Source organism: Poeciliopsis prolifica, unplaced genomic scaffold (genome assembly GCF_027474105.1).
Source record: "Poeciliopsis prolifica strain line A6 unplaced genomic scaffold, Auburn_PproV2 SCAFFOLD060, whole genome shotgun sequence".
Lineage (NCBI taxonomy): Eukaryota > Metazoa > Chordata > Actinopteri > Cyprinodontiformes > Poeciliidae > Poeciliopsis > Poeciliopsis prolifica.
Genome location: NW_026562435.1, coordinates 1,708,726 through 1,726,870, shown reverse-complemented (window position 1 = coordinate 1,726,870; position 18,145 = coordinate 1,708,726). Strand labels below are relative to the sequence as shown.

At 41.9% G+C, this 18,145-nt stretch overlaps 2 protein-coding genes across 6 annotated transcripts in view; both read right to left on the bottom strand.

Moving 5' to 3' along the window:
• Positions 1-8,625: 8,625 nt before the first annotated feature.
• On the bottom strand, positions 8,626-12,473 carry gfi1ab (growth factor independent 1A transcription repressor b). The gene is made up of 6 exons (XM_055060531.1): positions 12,080-12,473; positions 11,342-11,530; positions 10,290-10,693; positions 10,069-10,206; positions 9,796-9,961; positions 8,626-9,477 (listed from the first exon to the last, which is right to left on the bottom strand). The coding sequence occupies exons 1-6, from the start codon at positions 12,189-12,191 to the stop codon at positions 9,299-9,301; spliced, it is 1,188 nt and encodes a 395-aa protein (XP_054916506.1). The 5' UTR covers positions 12,192-12,473; the 3' UTR covers positions 8,626-9,298.
• Positions 12,474-14,694: 2,221 nt separating this feature from the next.
• evi5b (ecotropic viral integration site 5b) overlaps positions 14,695-18,145 on the bottom strand; it is a 48,354-nt gene continuing 44,903 nt past the window's right edge. For all 5 annotated transcript variants that reach the window (XM_055060520.1, XM_055060523.1, XM_055060521.1 and 2 more), the window contains one exon: positions 14,695-16,042. In XM_055060520.1, the coding sequence (XP_054916495.1) occupies positions 15,779-16,042 (264 nt within the window). In that variant the 3' untranslated portion in view covers positions 14,695-15,778. The remainder of the gene's footprint in view (positions 16,043-18,145) is intronic.

Below are 18,145 nucleotides of genomic sequence, written 5' to 3'. Positions count from 1 at the left end.
TGTTTCAGGACCCGTCCTGTGATCCCGCTTTCTCTTCTGCTTCTTGCTCTTCTTCTTGCTGGTCCAGTTCAGACCCGCGGTTCTGAGGACAGGAGGTACTTACTGTCCACTCCTCAGCACTTTGATCCTCCTGCAGTCTGACACATGACCACACCGACCCCTGGATGGGCATTAGAGCAGGCTTCAGCAGAGCAAACATCTGTGCCTCCCAGCACTGCCACTGCTCAAATCAGTCATTAAATCAGAACACAAAAAGCAACTTTACTTGAATGCCTGAGCATAAATATTTGATCATGGCTGAGAATAAATCTTTGGCGTTTTGTAGCGTCTCCCCCGGCTGTGGGCTCCTCTTATAGATCTCTCTCTCTGCTGTTTAGATACAGCCACACGCTTGGCTTGGTCATTTGTGAAATGGATCTTATGAATTTTTTAGAAAGATTCATAGCTACAATCAGACCTGGTTAGACTGCGTTATATCTCACAGTGCCGAATGTACAAATCTCTAGTCCATTTTGCATAGATAATATAAGGCAGGAAGAGGTTTTTTGTGTTATTTTGACAGCGGCATTAAACTTTCCAGCATCTTAATTCATGTTCCTCCATAAAGGACATTTTGACTACACCGTACTGACTCGTGGTTTTTGTCCTGAGTCCAGTATACTCTAATGTTTTTTTGTTTTTGACATGGGCTCATTTTAAAATCAAGATCAGGTGACGACCCCGTTGTAAGTCAGAAGTCGTGTGGGAAACTTCGGTTTGTTTAGAAAGTCAAATGAAATGTTACATAAATGGTACATGAATAAGACATTTCACCTTCCAGATCCCAGCGTGACTCTTTCTGGTACGGATTTATTTGAATCACTTCTTATTGAAGGAATAATGTGTCAAAGAAAAGCCAATATTCAGGCTTTCCTTTGAAGACAAGAATATTTAATCAGAAAGTAAAATCATTGCAATGAAATGTTAAAAGTGAATCCTTTATTCTTACATAAAAAATGGATCTTACTAAATTAGCTTTTCACCCAAAACCGGTTTAATGTCTGCAATTCAAATCAGTTATTTACATGTAATCATATTCAACAAATTACGTTGTGATTCGTTTTGTTTGTCAGATTAAAACTAACTTGAGAATAAATTATTTTAAGTAGATATTAAATATACTTTTTGTTAAGCTCATATTTCTGATTTGAAGTATCAGAAATATGATTTCTGATTTTGATGTGTCTGATGTAATATCCTAATTTTAAATGTCATGTTTTTATTAACCATGAGTGGAAAATCATCATTACTAAAAGTGTTAAAACATCAGGATTTGTCTAATCACTTTATGAAATGTGTTTCACTTGGTGATGGAGTTACTGAAGAACTTTTCAATCATATTCTAATTTACTGAGTGGGTCTACATATGAGATATTTTTTCCAAAGTGTTTCTGTGTGGAACTATAGAAAGACTAAGTGTTTTCCACCAGTTTCTCCCACATACAGAAAGAGAAAATAACACTTTAATCTAGAGCTACAGGATTAATATGACATATGTAATAAAATAAAATCAGTTTCATAAGAGGCCCAATTACAGACCTCGACTTCTTATCAGTCAACTGGCTGAAAAACATAAAACAAAATAAATATTATATGTTAATATAAATGAACTAAAACACTGTCTAAAAGCCCTGGCGTCAAAATGATTCACATTAAATACTTTAAAGTTTTAATCTTTTTTATTTAATCAAAGTTGTAGCTCCAGAACTGGTAAGATTTCCACATACACTTTGTAACATTATGCTCCAGACGATGCATTCACTGACTTTCTCATGATCTATTGTTGTATTAAATATGTAATTCTCAAAATAACCTCAAAATCTAAGACATGTTCATTTCTTACTTTGCTGTTATTGTTAGCTTGTTGTGGCTGTTGTCACGGTGACGACCTCCTGCCTTAGAAGCAGCTCGTTTTCTAACTCAGTGTTTGAGCTTTGAATCTTAGTCCAGCTGCACGCCCTGCCTTATCAAACACACAGAGGTGTGTGTTGCATTCTGCTCCTTTCCTCACATCAAGCTCTCATCCGTCTGTGAGTGAACAGGAACATCAACAACTTGCTAAAAGGCTGCACTGCTCTCATACTTGTCACTTTTTTCTGTAGGATTCCTTTTCATCTGTCTTCTTTCGCCCCCCAAAACGATTCAAGAAGCTCCACTTGTGCAGCCTTTTAATCTGAAGAACCTTTTACTGTCACCTATAGGACTCGTGTTATTAGAGATGGACTGAGAGAGAAGACAAAACCAGGCCAGTGATGTAAATGCTGGGCTGCGTGTAGAATCGGCCCAGAGGGGGCGGAAGGGTGGAGGGTTTGGGGTGGAGGGGTGGAGGTTTGGGGTGGAGGTTTGGGGTGGAGCAGAGGGGTCTGCGACTGACTGAGCGACGGTAGAGCAATAGTCTTTCTGGTTCCTGAGTGACGGCTCACATCCAAATGGTGCAGTGATATGTGATGCTAAATGAAGCAGCTAAACACGTCTTTAAATGAGAGGACAACCTTACAGACTCTCCTGCCTCCTATTCCCCAAACCTGTACCCTTCCACCCCTTCTATAGCCCACCCCGTTCACCCCCCTCTGACTGAAGTCATGCTGTTCAGGGCCTCCGGACCCTCAGAACACAGAGCCCCAGCTAATGGAAAGCTTTCAGGGACGACGGCCAGAGAAAGATGTCAGCTCTCGTTTGGCCCAAACACCCTCAGACAAACTGTTCTAGGCAGGGCTAGAAAGTGAAAATAACACCATCTACACCTCTCACACACCCTCCAGTCAGCCGCTGTGAGTCTGAAGTGACGTTCTCACAATAGGTTTCGGTGAAGCCACTGGACAACATGTTAAAATGCTGGTTTTGGACTAACACTGGCAGTAAAAATAGAACTAGTGATAAGAATCTTTGCAAAGAAGGGGGGCAGTCAAAGCCAGCACTGACCTTACATTACCGTATTTCTTCACGAAAGAAAAATCTTCATTAAAACTGCAAATTATACAAAACAAATAAAACTAGACTGTAGAATATTTTGACCATGTGTTCTTTTCCTATCACTTGACAACAACATGTAACTTTGTGTTGTTGTAACAAATGGTGTAAAAAGTGGATATGCAGCAATAAATGCAGCCCATAGGGGTGCTTAGCTGAAGGGGGGGTGCTTTGCTAGGGTGCACCAAAATATGGCATAAAAATGATTTCTATTGGAGAGCCGTATTAGTGGATATCTGGAGACGGTTCTTTCATTTAAATTGTATTGTCGTCTGATGAAGATGAAGAGGCAGAAAAGAATGCTGTCAGGACAGAAAACAAAAAACAGGAAGAATAAGGATAAAGACGTTTTATTGATGAGGAAAGCTTTTCAAAGTGGTTGTAAATAGTTATTTCAGTCTATTGAGAAAACGAGTCTAAAAATTGAAGTTAGCTTAAGTTGATATGATGACACTGTTGTCTTGCTGTCTTGTTTTGTTGTCTTGTTGTCTTGTCTTGCTGTCTTGTTTTGTTGTCTTGTTGTCTTGTCTTGTTTTCTTGTTTTGTTGTCTTGTCTTGTCTTGTTTTGTTGTCTTGTTGTCTTGTCTTGTCTTGTTTTGTTGTCTTGTTGTCTTTCTTGTCGTTACAGGTGCTTTATGGTCCACTTCCACCTCAGACAGTAAATCTTTGCTCTTGTTTGTAACGTAATAAAATGATGATGTTCAATGACAATGAAGAGTTTCAAAAGGCCTGTGGAACAAATATGTCTGTCCTTTTTGCTTGGTTCAAATCTTCGTGGAAAAGTTGTTTTCTGTGACTTTGTGGGGTGGGACGGTTTTACTGTATGTGCTTTAAGTTGAGGAAAAATAAAAATCCTCCAACATTCAGTCATTTTCCGGCAGCAGAGCCCAAAGTGGTGCTGGACTCCCTCCTGTCTCGCGCCTCGCAAATGTCTCTTGTCTTTATTTTCCTCTCTCTCTCATCCTGCTGCCGTTTCTTTGCTGCGTCATGAATAATTTGTGCCTGTGCCTTGTTGCTTGATGACAGCTGTGCAGTTGGTTTGCAGTCTGTTTTTCAGATCAGGTGAATAATGAATAAGGCCGCGCAACAAAAGAGCCGTTGTGTCCTATATGAGCGTCCAGGCTCCTGCTCCTGCTCTTGTGTCTCAGCTCGGTTGGCGTGTCAACCAACCTGCAGGGGGAGGGACAGGTAGGGGGGACGCTACAGGCAGGCAAACAGAAAGAAAAGAAAAAAGTCTGCTTGATGCAGCAACTTTTTCCTACAGAAAACATAAACAAAGACTGTAAAAACGGTTCGGTTGTCTATCTGCTGCCTCATCTGTCTCTGTCATTAATCAGTGCTGCTGCTCTGAGGCTCTCTGTCAGTAATCCTGCTCCTCTGTGGGGCTGATCTCAATCTGGAGCCTGTCAGACCTGTGTGGAATCTGCTGAACGGAGCATGAGAGCAAATACGGCTTTATTATTACAGTACACAGAGCAGGCGTGTTCACCCTCAGGGGAAATAATCACATTTACTCACAATAAGAACATCAATCACTAAGTTGTTTTCTAAGTATCAACATCAACACTTGTCAGCTGCCTGGGACTCATCTTTTCTTTTCCTTTTTTTTTTAAATCAAGGACGTATTTGTCTGTGTTTTTTTTTTTTTTTTTTTTTGCTCCACTGTAAATTTATAAGAAAAAAAAATATCTAATAGTAGCTTTTTAAGGTGTTGTTTTAAAGAAATCATTTTTATTTTTGAAGTTTTCAGTACTAAAACAAAACATGAATGAAAACATAGTTGGGTTTTGTAGAGCCCAGTGGGTCTTCAGGGGAATGACGTTTTTTTTAAAAAGTGCACTGGAAAAAAATACAAGCAAATCTTTTGAATTTTGTTTGGTTTGGTTGATGACATCACCAGAGGCACAGGAATCGAGCTGGTGATGGAGAACCTTTTTCTCTTACATCTTGCAGGGACTGACCCGGTGCTGTGGAGCCCAATTTAATTCATTTATTTATTGATCCACATCAATGTTTTTTTTTCGTTTCCTTTTTCCCCACAGCACGCTGATTTTGAAGACCCAGTACTCAAAAAACAACAGAAATATGTACAAACACCAGATTTAAGAAGTGTCTTACTTGACCTCACCAGGCAGGTGCAGCTGAAAACTTGCTTTTTGAAGGCTGGATTTTATGCTGGTGAGAGATATTGATCTTTATGGAAGCCCATTGCTGCCATGAATTAAAAAAGATAAAAGGAAGTCATAATTTGACTTAAGGGCTTTGACCTTATTACAAGAATAAAAGTCATAATTTCCACTTTCAATTATAAATTTGAGATAAAAAGCCATATTGTTTTTCTCAGGAAGCTTAGTGCAACATCTCATGACTTTGAATTTCATAATTATGATATTCTATCTCAAAATTATAAACTTTTTTCTCATAGTTACGACATAGGAAGTCAAAATTGTGACTTAGAAAACCGAAACTATAATTTTCTAACTCATAATTATTACTTTGAATGTCTTAATTATGGTATAGATCATTAAAATTATGACTTTTTATCTCAGAATAGACTGAATCCCATAATTAATACTTTCTACCTGAAAATTATGACTTATCTTATAATTATGATGTAGAAAATCAAAACTATAACTTTCTGATACTCAATTATTACTTTGAATGACAATATTATAGAAAGATGAAAAAATTATCTCAAAATTTGATCTCAAAATTAACTTTGTATTTCACAATTTTTACTTTGACTTTCATATTTATGACTTTTTATTTCATAATTAGGACTTTGAAAGTTGGAATACTGACTTCCTGATGGGGCTTATGATTTTTCCTTCTTTGTAGAAATGGGCTTCCACAGAAATTAAAGCAAAAATGGCTGGATAAAGCTGAGCGTGACATAATGACAAACCATTACGAAAGTGAGCTAAATGTATTTTCTAGAAAAGGCTTTAGTCACCATTTATTTTCATCTGTTTGCAACAGACTCACTCAATTTAACCTGTAAAAATGTCCCCTTGTTTAATAAAGGGCTGAACTGAATCAAATTGAACAAATGAACTCTCCCCTCTATCATTCCTGTTTCATTCTAGATTAATAATAGATCATCCAAACCCACCAGAACTCTGACCCTGATCTTCCTAATTGCAGTTCTGTGTCTGTCAGAAGTTCATCCTCACGTCTCTCTGTGCTTCATGTGTGATCATGGACGATGTGACTCCTGGGTGTTTGGATCCGAACCCCTCAGACTGCACTGTTCTGATTACTCGGCCTCTCCCATCGATTCAGACATCTCTATTCATTTTTGATATGCCTTGAGGTGCAGGGTGAAGTGGTGGAGGGGGCATTAAAGAAGGAACATCCCCCCCTGTCTATGCTCTCAGAGGAAATCTGGTCAGGCTAATGGCTTGTTTAAGGAATTTGTCTTGAAACGGGTTTTCTCTGAGATTTCACTGCAGGATCTCCGTCTTCAGAGGGAGAAAGCAGAAACAGTCATAACAACAGCAGAGTAATGAGAGGAGGTAAACGTCTCAGCAGCTCTTCCTGCCTTTCGTCGACATCATGGCTCACCTATTTAAAGCGTGTGTGGCCGGCCAGTGGCACTGAACGGCGAACCTGGAAACTCCCCTTCAGAACTTCCTGGAGCTCGTCTGAGCTGTTTGTCATTTCTTACAGCTGAGACCCAATGCTGAGTGTTCTGTCTTATCCAGAGCTGATCGATGACGATGATGATGTGAGCAGCAGCATGTTCTGAGCTCCAGCAAACCCCGACACCGACATTTTCCCATCCTCCTTTGGTCGGCTCGACTCGGCTGCTGAAATATTCAGTATTTTCGCAGGCCTGAATCTTGTACGATTTAGGGGGAGGAAGTGAGGCGTTAAAAAAAGAAATCCTTGTGAGTCACTGATTTCAATCAATGTTGAGGAAGGAAGACAACGCCTCTCTCTTTGGTTTCCCTCTGCTTCATACAGTCTGAGGTGTTGGTCCACCAGTATGAATGTTAGATTACTAACAAATGTCGAACTCACCATGCATTAGATTGGTTCTGTTTCCGGGTTCATGTCTAAAAACGAAACCCGGAAGCAAAAGTTTGAGTTTGTCTCTGATGTTCTCTCAACATAACAGGCTCAAACTCCTGCTTACCCGTTGACATGATTCTGGCTGGATTTTTTTTACCACTCTTTCTGTCCGAAAAGCTGATTTTTAAAGCACAACACGATTAGGTTTGTGATGGTTCTGGAAGCTTTACGCTGGCCCACTTCATCCACGTTTACGGAGCGTTTGTTTGTGTCAACCTTTCAAATGTCTAGTCAGCATTTTGAGGTCAAGTCAAAGAATTTGGCCGTAGTCTTCATTATTTCATCAACTTTTTGCATGGAAATGTTGATGCAAAGGAGTCCCTCATCATGATGTAGCCACCACCATGCTTACTAGTTGGAAGAATGTAGGGTTAAAAGTCTCAGCTTGACTCCTCTAGTTGTTCTTCTTGTCGTTGAGGTTGAACAGTTAGTTCCATTTTGGCTCATCTTGCCATCAAACTTTTAGCCAGAAGGCTTGTTCACCCCACCGAGAAGATGTTTTTTTTTGGTGATGTAAAAACTCACTTTACTCTGTTCCAGCATCTTCCATCAACGATGAGGTCAGGGTTTATGTTTTTGTTCCTAAACACCCTGGCATATTCCCTTTGACCATAGGGTGACAGTTCACATCAGGCTGCTGAAACCTGGACAGTTTCCTCACAGACTGACGTCCCAAATACACCAGAATGGTTCAGGTTTACTATCAAAAGCTTCAGGTTAATCCTGCCGACCGGCCTCAGTCAGCCATGCAGGATGTTACTACTTCTTACTGAGTGTTTTAGCTCCAACAGACACATCATTGCAATCATTCTGTTTGTTTTGCTGTCTAATCTTTCAATTGTGCCAGATTAAATCTGGCGTGTGCTTTGTGGAAACAATCCCACTGTCGCCAAGCCTCCCCTCCCCCAGAAAGAAAGAAAGGGTAAGAGGTATTTGGTTAACAGTTAGATCTAGTCAGGCTGTTGAAGGTGCAAACACCAGGCTGCAGTGGTCAAAACAAACAGGAGCCTCTGGGCTTCAGTCCCAATCACAGCATGAAACGCTTTCATCACACGCCGCGTCAGATCACACTTTTGCTTTTCAGCTGGACTTCAGTAACTTCTGGTCATAATAAATCTGCACCTTTAAAGATCTGCTGGTGCTGCATTAACCTTCCAGATCTCTCAGGTCTTCTGGTTCTGGTTCTGGTCTGCATCCCCAGAACCAGAACCAAACATGGAGAAGCAGCATTCAGCTTCTAAGCTCCACAGATCTGGAACAAACTTCCAGAAAGCCACAAAATGGCCAAAACACGCAGTTCCTTCAAGTCCAAAGTGAAAACCCAGCTGGTCAGAACTGATGTGACCCATGAAAAAATGGAACATTGACCAACATATGTTATGTGTGATGATGATTTGAACAAAATGTCTTTATGAGGATTTTTATTTTATTTTTTATGTTTTCATTATGTACTGCTGTAAATGTCCTGCACAAATAAACTGATTCAGTTAACAGAAGCCAGTAATATACTGGACTATGAGACTGAAGCAGACTGTGATCAAACTGACTGGGTTATTTATTTTGTACATGTTTTATGTCTCGTCAATTTAATTTCTGGTGATAATAATCCTCAAATACAATTTAATTGATGTCCATTTTAACCATAAAATCAGCATTTCTTCTGACAGAACAATAGCAGCTGGCAGAGGGAGAGAGAGAGAGAGAGAGAGAGAGAGAGAGAGAGAGAGAGAGAGAGAGAGAGAGAGAGAGAGAGAGAGAGAGAGAGAGAGAGAGAGAGAGAGAGAGAGAGTCTGTTTTGCCCTCATCTCTGTCAGATGAAAACAACACCTCCAGTCTTTGCAGAAAGAGCAGATTTTTATCAGGTGCGTTTATTATCGTTTAACAGAGTTATTTAAATCGTGCTTTATCTGAACACATCTGCCATTTTCCTCTATCATTTCCCCCCACAGCTCTCAGCTTATCTCTGGCTTTAAAAAAAAAAAGAAATGAAAGGAGATTTTTTTTTTAAAAAAAGCGATGCTGTCATTAGTGTTGCTCGCGTTTTTTTCACCGCACCTATAAATAATACAAATTATAAGAAAAATAAAATACAAAAAAAAAAGAGACAGAAAATACCAAGTCGATTGGATCCAAATTGTCTTGAATTTTCAGTTCATTAAAAATGGAGGAAAGTGTTGAGAAAAGGAAGGGAAAAGCCGGTTGTTTCCTTCCTGTCTCACTTCAGTCCGTGCTGCGTCTCTTTGTGCCTCCGCAGGTCCACCTTCCTCTGGAAGCCTTTCCCGCACAGGTCGCAGCCGAACGGTTTGTATCCGGTGTGTTTCCTGCTGTGCGTGATCAGGTTGGAGCTCTGGCTGAACGCCTTCCCGCAAACCTGGCATTTATGCGGCTTCTCGCCTGGAGAGAGAGAGAAAAGCAAAATCAGTCAATTTATTTATTTATTCCAAATCAAGTCGGGTTGAAGGTGCGTCAGTAAATTGAATTATTTCGTATTTTTGCCAGAGGTTGGAATGCTGGGAGGCTGCGACTGTCTGCGCAACAAAACTGAAATACTGTAACGAAGCAATCGTTTTAACAAATTACAAGTTGTGAGAAAAAAAAGTAAGTAAATAAATAAACTGGAACAAAAAAATTAAAGCTCCTGCTGACCGACATCAGCGGGGTGAACAGAATTGGCGCTAACCGGGCGTTTTGACGCACTTTGCTGAAACTCACCTGTGTGGATGAATGTGTGTTTCTTCATGTCGGACTTCTGGTGGAACCTCTTCCCGCAGTACTGACACGGGTAGGGCCGCGTGTCCGAGTGGATGAGCAGATGCGTGGATAGCGTGGAGGAGCGCTTAAAGCTTTTGCCGCAAATTTTGCAGTCGAAGCTTCTCTCCTGAAAGGCGCGGAAAAAGAAATAAAAACAAAAACAAAAAAAATGAGATTGATGTGTTTTGTTTTTTCCACCCTGACGCTGCAGGATGTGGTTTCACGGGGTTCTACCTGAGAGTGCACGGCTTTGTGCTGCTCCAGGCTCACGGCGTGACCGAACGTTTTGCCGCAAATGTCGCACGCAAAAGGCCTCGTGCCGCTGTGGGATCTGCGGACGTGGACCTCCAGACCGTGCGGGGTGGAGAACACCTGATCAACAGAAATGACGATGAAAAAGGCAGCAAAAGAGTCGATCGTGGTTTCCTCTGAATGCGCTTCACCACGAGCCTCACCTTCCCGCACTTCACACACTTGTACGCCCCGTTCAGAATGAGGCTGGAGCAGAGCAGGTCGGCCCGGGCCTTCCCGACGGCCGCCTTCCCGTGCAGGCCCGTTTCAGAGAACAGCAGCGCGGCAGCGTGCCTCCGGTAGTCTCCGTAAGGCTCCTCCGCCAGGGCCCGCTCTGCAAGCACGGCCGGGTGGCAGCTCCGATCCGCGTAGAGCGCCATCACCGCCGGGCTGGTGTCCACCTCCAGGCCGGGGTGGAGGCTCCGCTGCGCCACGGGCCGCTGCACCTCCAACTCCGGGCCCGGCCCCGGCCCCGGCCCCGGGTAGCTGCTCCAGGCGTACGGCCGGAAAGGGACGGCGAAGGGCTGAGTTTCACCCACCAGGGGAGAAAGCGATTTTTCGGAGTCAACTGGAGGATGACAGGGGAAGTTTGAATGAAACCAGTGGCGTGACCGTACGGGAGCCCAGCAGGGCCCCCGCAGGGCCCCAGAGGACCACAGGGACAGAAGCCACTGCTGCTGAAAACTCTGGACATGAATTTATATCAAAACTTATTATTATGCATTAACGTTGATAAGCCCACACACAATGTTTTACCCGATAAAAAAACATCATATGGTGATTTTTAAAGTGAAAAATAAAATAAAAGACATTTTTAAAGTGTCGCTGTTGACAGCAGTCTGTGTGTTTAAGGTGTGCGCAGAATCCTGTCACTTGTTTTCTTTAGGAACAATAATGAGTTCAATGGATGTGTTACTTGTCAAGCTATGATTTTTAGTAGAATGTCTGACATATTGAGGAACCTTCTGAACACTGAAGGTTCCAAGAAATGTGGTAGGCCCCCTTGTTTAGGGTCGGAGTCAGAATTAAGACATGAATAAAGTTTTAGTTAGATATAGACTTGTAATGGTTCAGGTTAGGGAAAAACCTTAACCACCAAATGAATGGAAGTCAGTACAAAGATTTAATATGGGTAGCATTATAAACGTGTGTGTGTGTGTGTGTGTGTGTGTGTGTGTGTGTGTGTGTGTGTGTGTGTGTGTGTGTGAGTGAGTACCAGGTGACGCGGATGGGGACGGAGGCCGCCAGAAGTCCTCATAGTCCGCGGATCGAGCGCACAAACTGTCGGCGCAGCTCAGCGGAGACCTGGGGGAGAAATCCGCAGCTTCGCCCGGGTGGGAGGCCGGAGAGAGGCCGTAGCTGTCCGCCGAAAGGTCGGCGTCCTCCTCCTGGAGCTTATCGGTATCTGAGGTGGAGAAGAGAAGCTTTTATCCAGTTCAAAGCTGAAGCTTCAGATCCCGATCTGGAGATCAACAGCACTTTAACAAGAACCAGTCCTGATCAGCTGAACAATTAAACACTTTGTCCTTTCAGTAACATTAATCGACTAAATCATATTTTTATTATATTTTAAAATCTTTTCATAAGGTTTTATTGTTTTACTTTTTGTTTTACTCATTTTTAAAACTCAGAATGTCAAAGGCCTTTATGAAACAAATCCAATTATATATATATATATATATATATATATATATATATATATATATATATATATATATATATATATATATATATATATATATATATATATATATATATATATATATATATATATATGCTATTCCAACACATTCAAGTTTTGCTCCTGCATCTTACCTTGTTGTTATTGTGCTCCAGTTTGTTGTTTTTGTTTTAGTAATATCCTCACAATTCTTTACGTAGATGCTGGTTTTAAAGCAAACTGTCCAGTTTGACTGTAGTTACATTATGATCCAATAATCTGTAGTTTTCATACCTGAACAGATGTTCGCCAGTATCGAGTCCAGTCTGCTGTAATCATCTTCCAAAGTCCGCGGTTGGTGGTAGCTGTGCGCCTTCTTACTCTTCACCAGGAAGGAGCGGGGCATCTTTAGAGTGAGTGTGTTTAGGTGTGTGTGTGTGTGTGTGTGTGTGTTGTGGTGTGTGTGTGTGCAGGGGGTGATGGAGAGGAAGAAGACAGCGATGGTTAATGACGGGGATCCAGCTGCTGAGCAGGAGGAGGAGACCCGGCGGCTCGCGTCCTGTTTACAGATTTGATCTGAGCCGCTGACATCCCGAGCGTTTTAACAGATTTCCACATGACAACAGAGCATGCGCGCAGGCGTCCATCCCGTCTGCCAGGTGTCGGCTCGGACAGGTGTCACCGAGGCTGACCGCCCGCTGAGCGGCGGCAGGTCAACCGCAGAGAGCCGCAGCGGGGGGCCCCGCGCTCTTGTCACGTCTCTTCCGCTTCTTTTTCCACTCACCTCAGTTTGCACTGAGACTTTCTGTCCCGCTTTCGTGACGGTGAACAGTCCTGAAAGAGCAGAGGGTGATGACGATGACTGGATTGAAAAGTTAAAACTTCTTTTTTGCTGTTTTTCTGTTTTTTTGTTCAGGTTAGTTCAGTCGCCGCCGGGTCCATGGATCAGTCCATCAGAGCCGGAGGAGCGATGCCGCTCTTCACCAGCCTCTCAGTCAGTCAGAGAAGCGGGAGAGAGGTGGAGGCAGCAGGGGCCACAGGAAACGCGGAGGCGCCCCCCGCGACGTGGAGCTCTAATTAGAACATAAAGAGGTGGGGAAAAAATCTCATTTTTCCTCCACGATAACGCATGTAAATGACACACAGTGCGCGAGACGATTTGAGAAACCTTATCGGAGTGTGAAGAGCGCCATAGTACCGCTCTGCTGATCAGCTGTCTGTTATATGACGCAGTTTCAAGTTGCACTGCGGCTGTTTGCGCAGAACACATCATGACGCACAGATTAGCAAATCAGGACTGAGCCAGACTTTCAGACGCGAGGCTGGAGGTGATGGTGGAAGAAGAAAAACATTTAATCACACGGATTAAATCATAAGAAATAAGAAAATAATAACTAAATGAAGAAAGAGAGAAAGAAAGCAGGGCTTCTCTCGTTTACGGTGATCGACTTTACCAACAAAACGAAGGACAGGAAACCGAACCAAACTTTCCTCCTTTTGCAAATGTGCTTCATTTTGTTGATCAATCGTACCAAATATTGAAAAAAATTGAAGTTTACAAAACCTAAAAAAGTTCGACAGCTGTGAATACTGCAGGCAGGGGCCCCCGCAGGCAGGGGCCGATAGGAGCGCCGCACAAACTTGTGCAAGTGAAGGTGCCAAGATAGGGACAGGACACCAAATCAAACATTCAAAACAGAATCTATCAAGATCTGCGCAGCTTCTTGGGTAAATGGCGCTCCGTTCTGCGCCAGTTCATTACTGTTTTCCGCACAGACAGAAAGAAGCAGCGCAGCGCTTTGAACAGCCTGCTGCGTTTCCACCCCATTCAAACAAACTGGAAAACTCTGCATGTTTTTTTTAACGTGTTTTCATAAATACGATATTGTGTTAATAACAAACTTCAGACTCCATGTCAACATGACGTCATTCTTTGAACATGTCCAGTAAAATTCAGCTGAATCTGTTTTTACTGATTTTTAGAAATCATCTCTGCTGCACATCTGTTTTTCTGCACTGATGTCATTTTTGTTCAGTTTTTACTCCTGAGAGGAAACACTACAATGTTGTTGTTTTTTTTTTTTTTGTTTTTTTTCTGGCCCTGAGTCGGAGCCATATTTGTCCATTTGTCTCCCTTTTAGAAAATCAAACCGTTTGCTTCTGAAAATGAAATAAAACAAATCTAATGCAGTAAAATCCACATCAGCACGCAAGTATACAAATCATAATTATTTTAGATAGCGCGAATTTTCTCCCCTGCTAAACATTTATGTTCGTTGTGGTTTATGTCCAATTTCAAATCTGTTCATCTTTCGATTCAGCTGTCAAAACTCTTAAATGTGACAAAAAAATCTAATGATTCATGTCCTCCCACTCTGCGCGCTCTGCGATTTTAATGCGCTTTAGTTAAACGTCAAGACAAGAATCAACCGCAAGAAGAAAAAAAAAACTCATTCAGGAGACTGATTTCTGTTTCAATGTTCAGTTCTAAATGAAAACGTGAATTCATGTAAATGAATGGAAGGAGTCATGAACTGGTTTCCGCTCAGAGCCGCCGCTGCAGCAACAACCTGGAGTTTCTCTTCATATTTTGAAATGATCAAACGATTCAAGGACAATGCAACATTTAGACAAATGACATGAATAAACATCCAGATGTGGGTTATGTCTCGGTGCCTGAGGAGAGCTGCTCTCAAAATGTGGTTTTGTGCATAAAAAAAAAAAAAAAAACGAGAATCCGAGACTCGGCTTTTGGAAACCGCGACAAAATCACTTCCTGAAAGAAGAGAGTCTAGAGAGGAAAAGAAGCTTTGAGTTTCAGAGAAAAAAAAAAGTGTGATCAGTCAGCTGAAGATTAAAATAATAAAAAAAAAACATCTACCGCTGCCATTAAAACACACACCAGAGCGCAGAGTTTATGAAACTTTTATTATGAAATCATTTCTTTCTCTCACCAGTACAACAATCTTAGAGTGCTTCATAGTGTTGCCATGTGTTCTTACACTGCAAAGTGCCACGATGTGTTCCCCGGTAAAAATCAACCAATCAGCGGGAGGTTCTGGTGAAGCAGGCCGGACGTTGGGATCTGATCGGCCTGAAGTCCAGTCTGGTTCCCAAATCCAGCTGCTGGCTTTGGGCGGCGGGCGGGCAGCCCAAAGCATCACTTCTTCTCCTCCGTTTCTGTGCAAACGTCTTACATCATCACATGCCAGATTTGACTCAAACGTAGAAGGGCATCGTGCCTCGTGGTGTCAGCCATGGAGGAATACTAACCCACGTAACGATGTGATGACTGAGCCACCCTCTGACAAGAACCCAACTTCTGTTTCCTCAAATCATATACATACAAAATATTATACACACACACACATATATATATATTGTCCCTTATTATTTGTACAACATATCTAAACATCAGATATGCAATATTAAACATGGTTTTCAAGTTCAAAATGAATAAGGAAAAAAAAAAAACACATTTACATATATGTACATATGGTATGTTGAGCGCCTGGTGAAGAACATGAGTGTAAGGCCTTGATTGGGTCAGTGCTGGCTGATAGAAGCAGCTTTGATACCAGCTTCTGACCAACACCATCAAACCCACCCACCCACACACACACACACACACCCCCACACACAAGTAGAGTTCTGGGCCTGCGTGATGGGTAGACACAGCTTCAACGTAAGTTGTTTATAAAACCCTTTAAAAATATAAAAGCATACTGTATGAAGTGTGGAGTTAATAATAAATGTTTGCACAGTCTGTCTTTCTGTGTTGTACCTACAGGAGGGCGACCCCCAGTGCCCCTACCCTCCACCTTGTAGAGTTTGATTCCATTTGATTCTCTGCTGAGGTTCAGATTGTCCCTGGCTTTGTCAGTGGTGCCCAGGAACAAAAAAAAAAAAAAAAAAAAAAGTGGCATGAGTCATAAGATATGAAATGACGGATTTGCTTTTTGAAATTCAGAACTCTGGATCCGGGCCCTGCGCTCACACCGTGGTGGACTTGCTCTGAGGCACAGAGAGCCGCAGGGCGTCACCGTCCTCCTCGTCGCTGTCCGAGTCCTCCAGCTTGGCCCGCAGCCTGATGCGGCCGCCACTCCTCGGCTGGAGGCTCTGCAGGTCGGGGTCCTTGTCTCCGTCGTCATCGGAGGACTGGTAAGACTCGCTGACCCCCATGTAGTGATTGACGATGTGGATGCCATCAAAGCTGGGCTGGCTGACCAAGCCCTTCTGTCCTTTCAAGCAGCAAATCTGGTAGAAGATCAACAGACAAAGTTTAATGGGTTAGAGACGCTAAGGACTGGATCAACTTACACATAGAAGCAGAAATACTGAGGCATGGTGACCTTCAACAACTGGATGGATGAAACGCTTAAAGGGACAGTATTATTTATTTTAAGGTGCTATTTTATAGCACAATTAAGTAACTTAATTTTTAGTTGTTCTAAAAATGCGATAAACATCAAATATGACTTTAAAAATATTTTTTAATGAAAATTAGGCCTCTGTCTCCTGCTGTTTCTGAAAACTCCGCCCTCAGGAAGTAATCACAACATGGCTCCTCCATTAACCTTTTAGCAATGTTTTTACCAGCACTGAGAAGAAGCTCCTATAATGAGCTCAGCAGTTCTACCAGGTGTTGGCTAATTGCTGCCAGCTAGTCTGAAGGAGCTGAGTGGGGGAGGAGCAGAGGGCAGCGTAACTGCAGCGCAGAGGAGGAGCTTCATCCTCAAAGGCGGAGCTAGGCCCACCCAGGTGTTTTGCACAGCTGAATGGTGCCATGGAGATTAAAGGATTTTAAACATGAAAGCAAAACTGCAGGTAGGATTTTGATGAAGAAATAAAGTATATCTCAAAAAAGGCTATTTTGCATTTTACATAATACTGCCCCTTTGAAAATAAAAAAAGAAAAATGATAACCTGAATCAGTTCTGTATCCATGCCAACGAAACCGATTCAGACTGAGTTCTGACTTTACATGGAATCAGTACAGATGCTCACATTCGCTCTATTGGATGAATGCAATATTAATTAATTAATAAGTTATTTTAGTCATTCTACAGGCAGTGTTTTCGGACAAATGACTTCAGTAATTCATAAAACCAAGAACAGGACTCTAAAGTTTGTCTTTATTGTTGATTTTCCAACATCGATATTGTGAAAACACGCAAACATGAATCAACCACACATTGAATTCTATTATATTTAATCTATTTTTGCATTATTTTAAATACAAAACAAAACAGTCATGCAAGACTTCTGCTTACTAAGTTCAGTTTTCTTGTTTGAATTCAGCACATCAATAAATTCTACTGATTAAACTTTGTGGACATTTTGTTGTTCTTTTAGAAGCAATACCAGAATAAACAGATTTTATTAATATTTCCATTGAAATGACAGTAAGAGTTATTCATTACTTCAAAAGGACAGCTAATTAATTCTGATCATAAGTGCAGATTGACTTACTTTTTCTATCATTTTATTCAACAAATTTAAAATGTAATATGGATGCAAAACAGGAACTCCTAAAACAAATCACAGTAACTGGGTGAACTCTGCCAGGTGACAGAACTTTATTAATGTGAGACAAATGCCTGAGGGAGATGGCCCATCATGCTTTGTTTTGTAAGTTCAGAGAAGCAGCTGTTTTATGTTAAATAAATATAATGACATATATTAAAAGACATTTATGTGTTTTATTCACACATAAAAGACAGAAATTAGTGCTTGCTCCATGGCTCTCATCAGACATTCTGGACCGTCTCCAACTCCCAACAATAAACAGCTTCACAGCGACTCAGTGAGATGAAGGTCAGCTGTAGGTCACATGACAAAGCCACTCAAACCCACTCACCTTGGCCAGCCTGCCATGCAACAGACAGACATGTAGGAGAAAAAGATGCATTCAGAGCACTGCAGGCCAAAGGCAGCACAGAAAACCAGCCTACGTCAGCAGCAGCTGCTGCGGCGCGCAGAGGAAGTTGTGATGTGGTTGACTACAGTCAACATTTCCAGAATTAAGATGCAGGTTTTTAATACATTTTTTTTTAAAGAAAGAGGGGAAGGTAGTGGGGCTTGTTCCTGAGACGACGTACTTTCAGATTTGTTCAACGCAGACGTGAAAGTTGACGGGATTTGTAGCAGGTCGCTGCTAGGAAAGCAAGACGAGGGTGGGAGGGGAAATGACTCGCTTTCTCTGCTCAGTCACCTCAGTGTAGAAGAAACACTTGACTGAGCAGAGAATACAGACAGACTGCAGATGAACTGAGGAGAAAAGAAAGCATATTCACTTTTGGAAGGTGAATTCATCAGCAGTGACTTCTTATGCAAATTTACAATTCCTGGATATAATGT

Coding starts and splice junctions, on each gene's coding strand:
- gfi1ab (XM_055060531.1), bottom strand. CDS start 12,191: ATGCCCCGCTCCTTCCTGGTGAAGAGTAAGAAGGCGCACAGCTACCAC. Junction 11,531..12,079: donor ACTGGCGAACATCTGTTCAG/GTATGAAAACTA, acceptor TCTCCACCTCAG/ATACCGATAAGCTCCAGGAG. Junction 10,694..11,341: donor GTCCCCATCCGCGTCACCTG/GTACTCACTCAC, acceptor GTCATCCTCCAG/TTGACTCCGAAAAATCGCTT.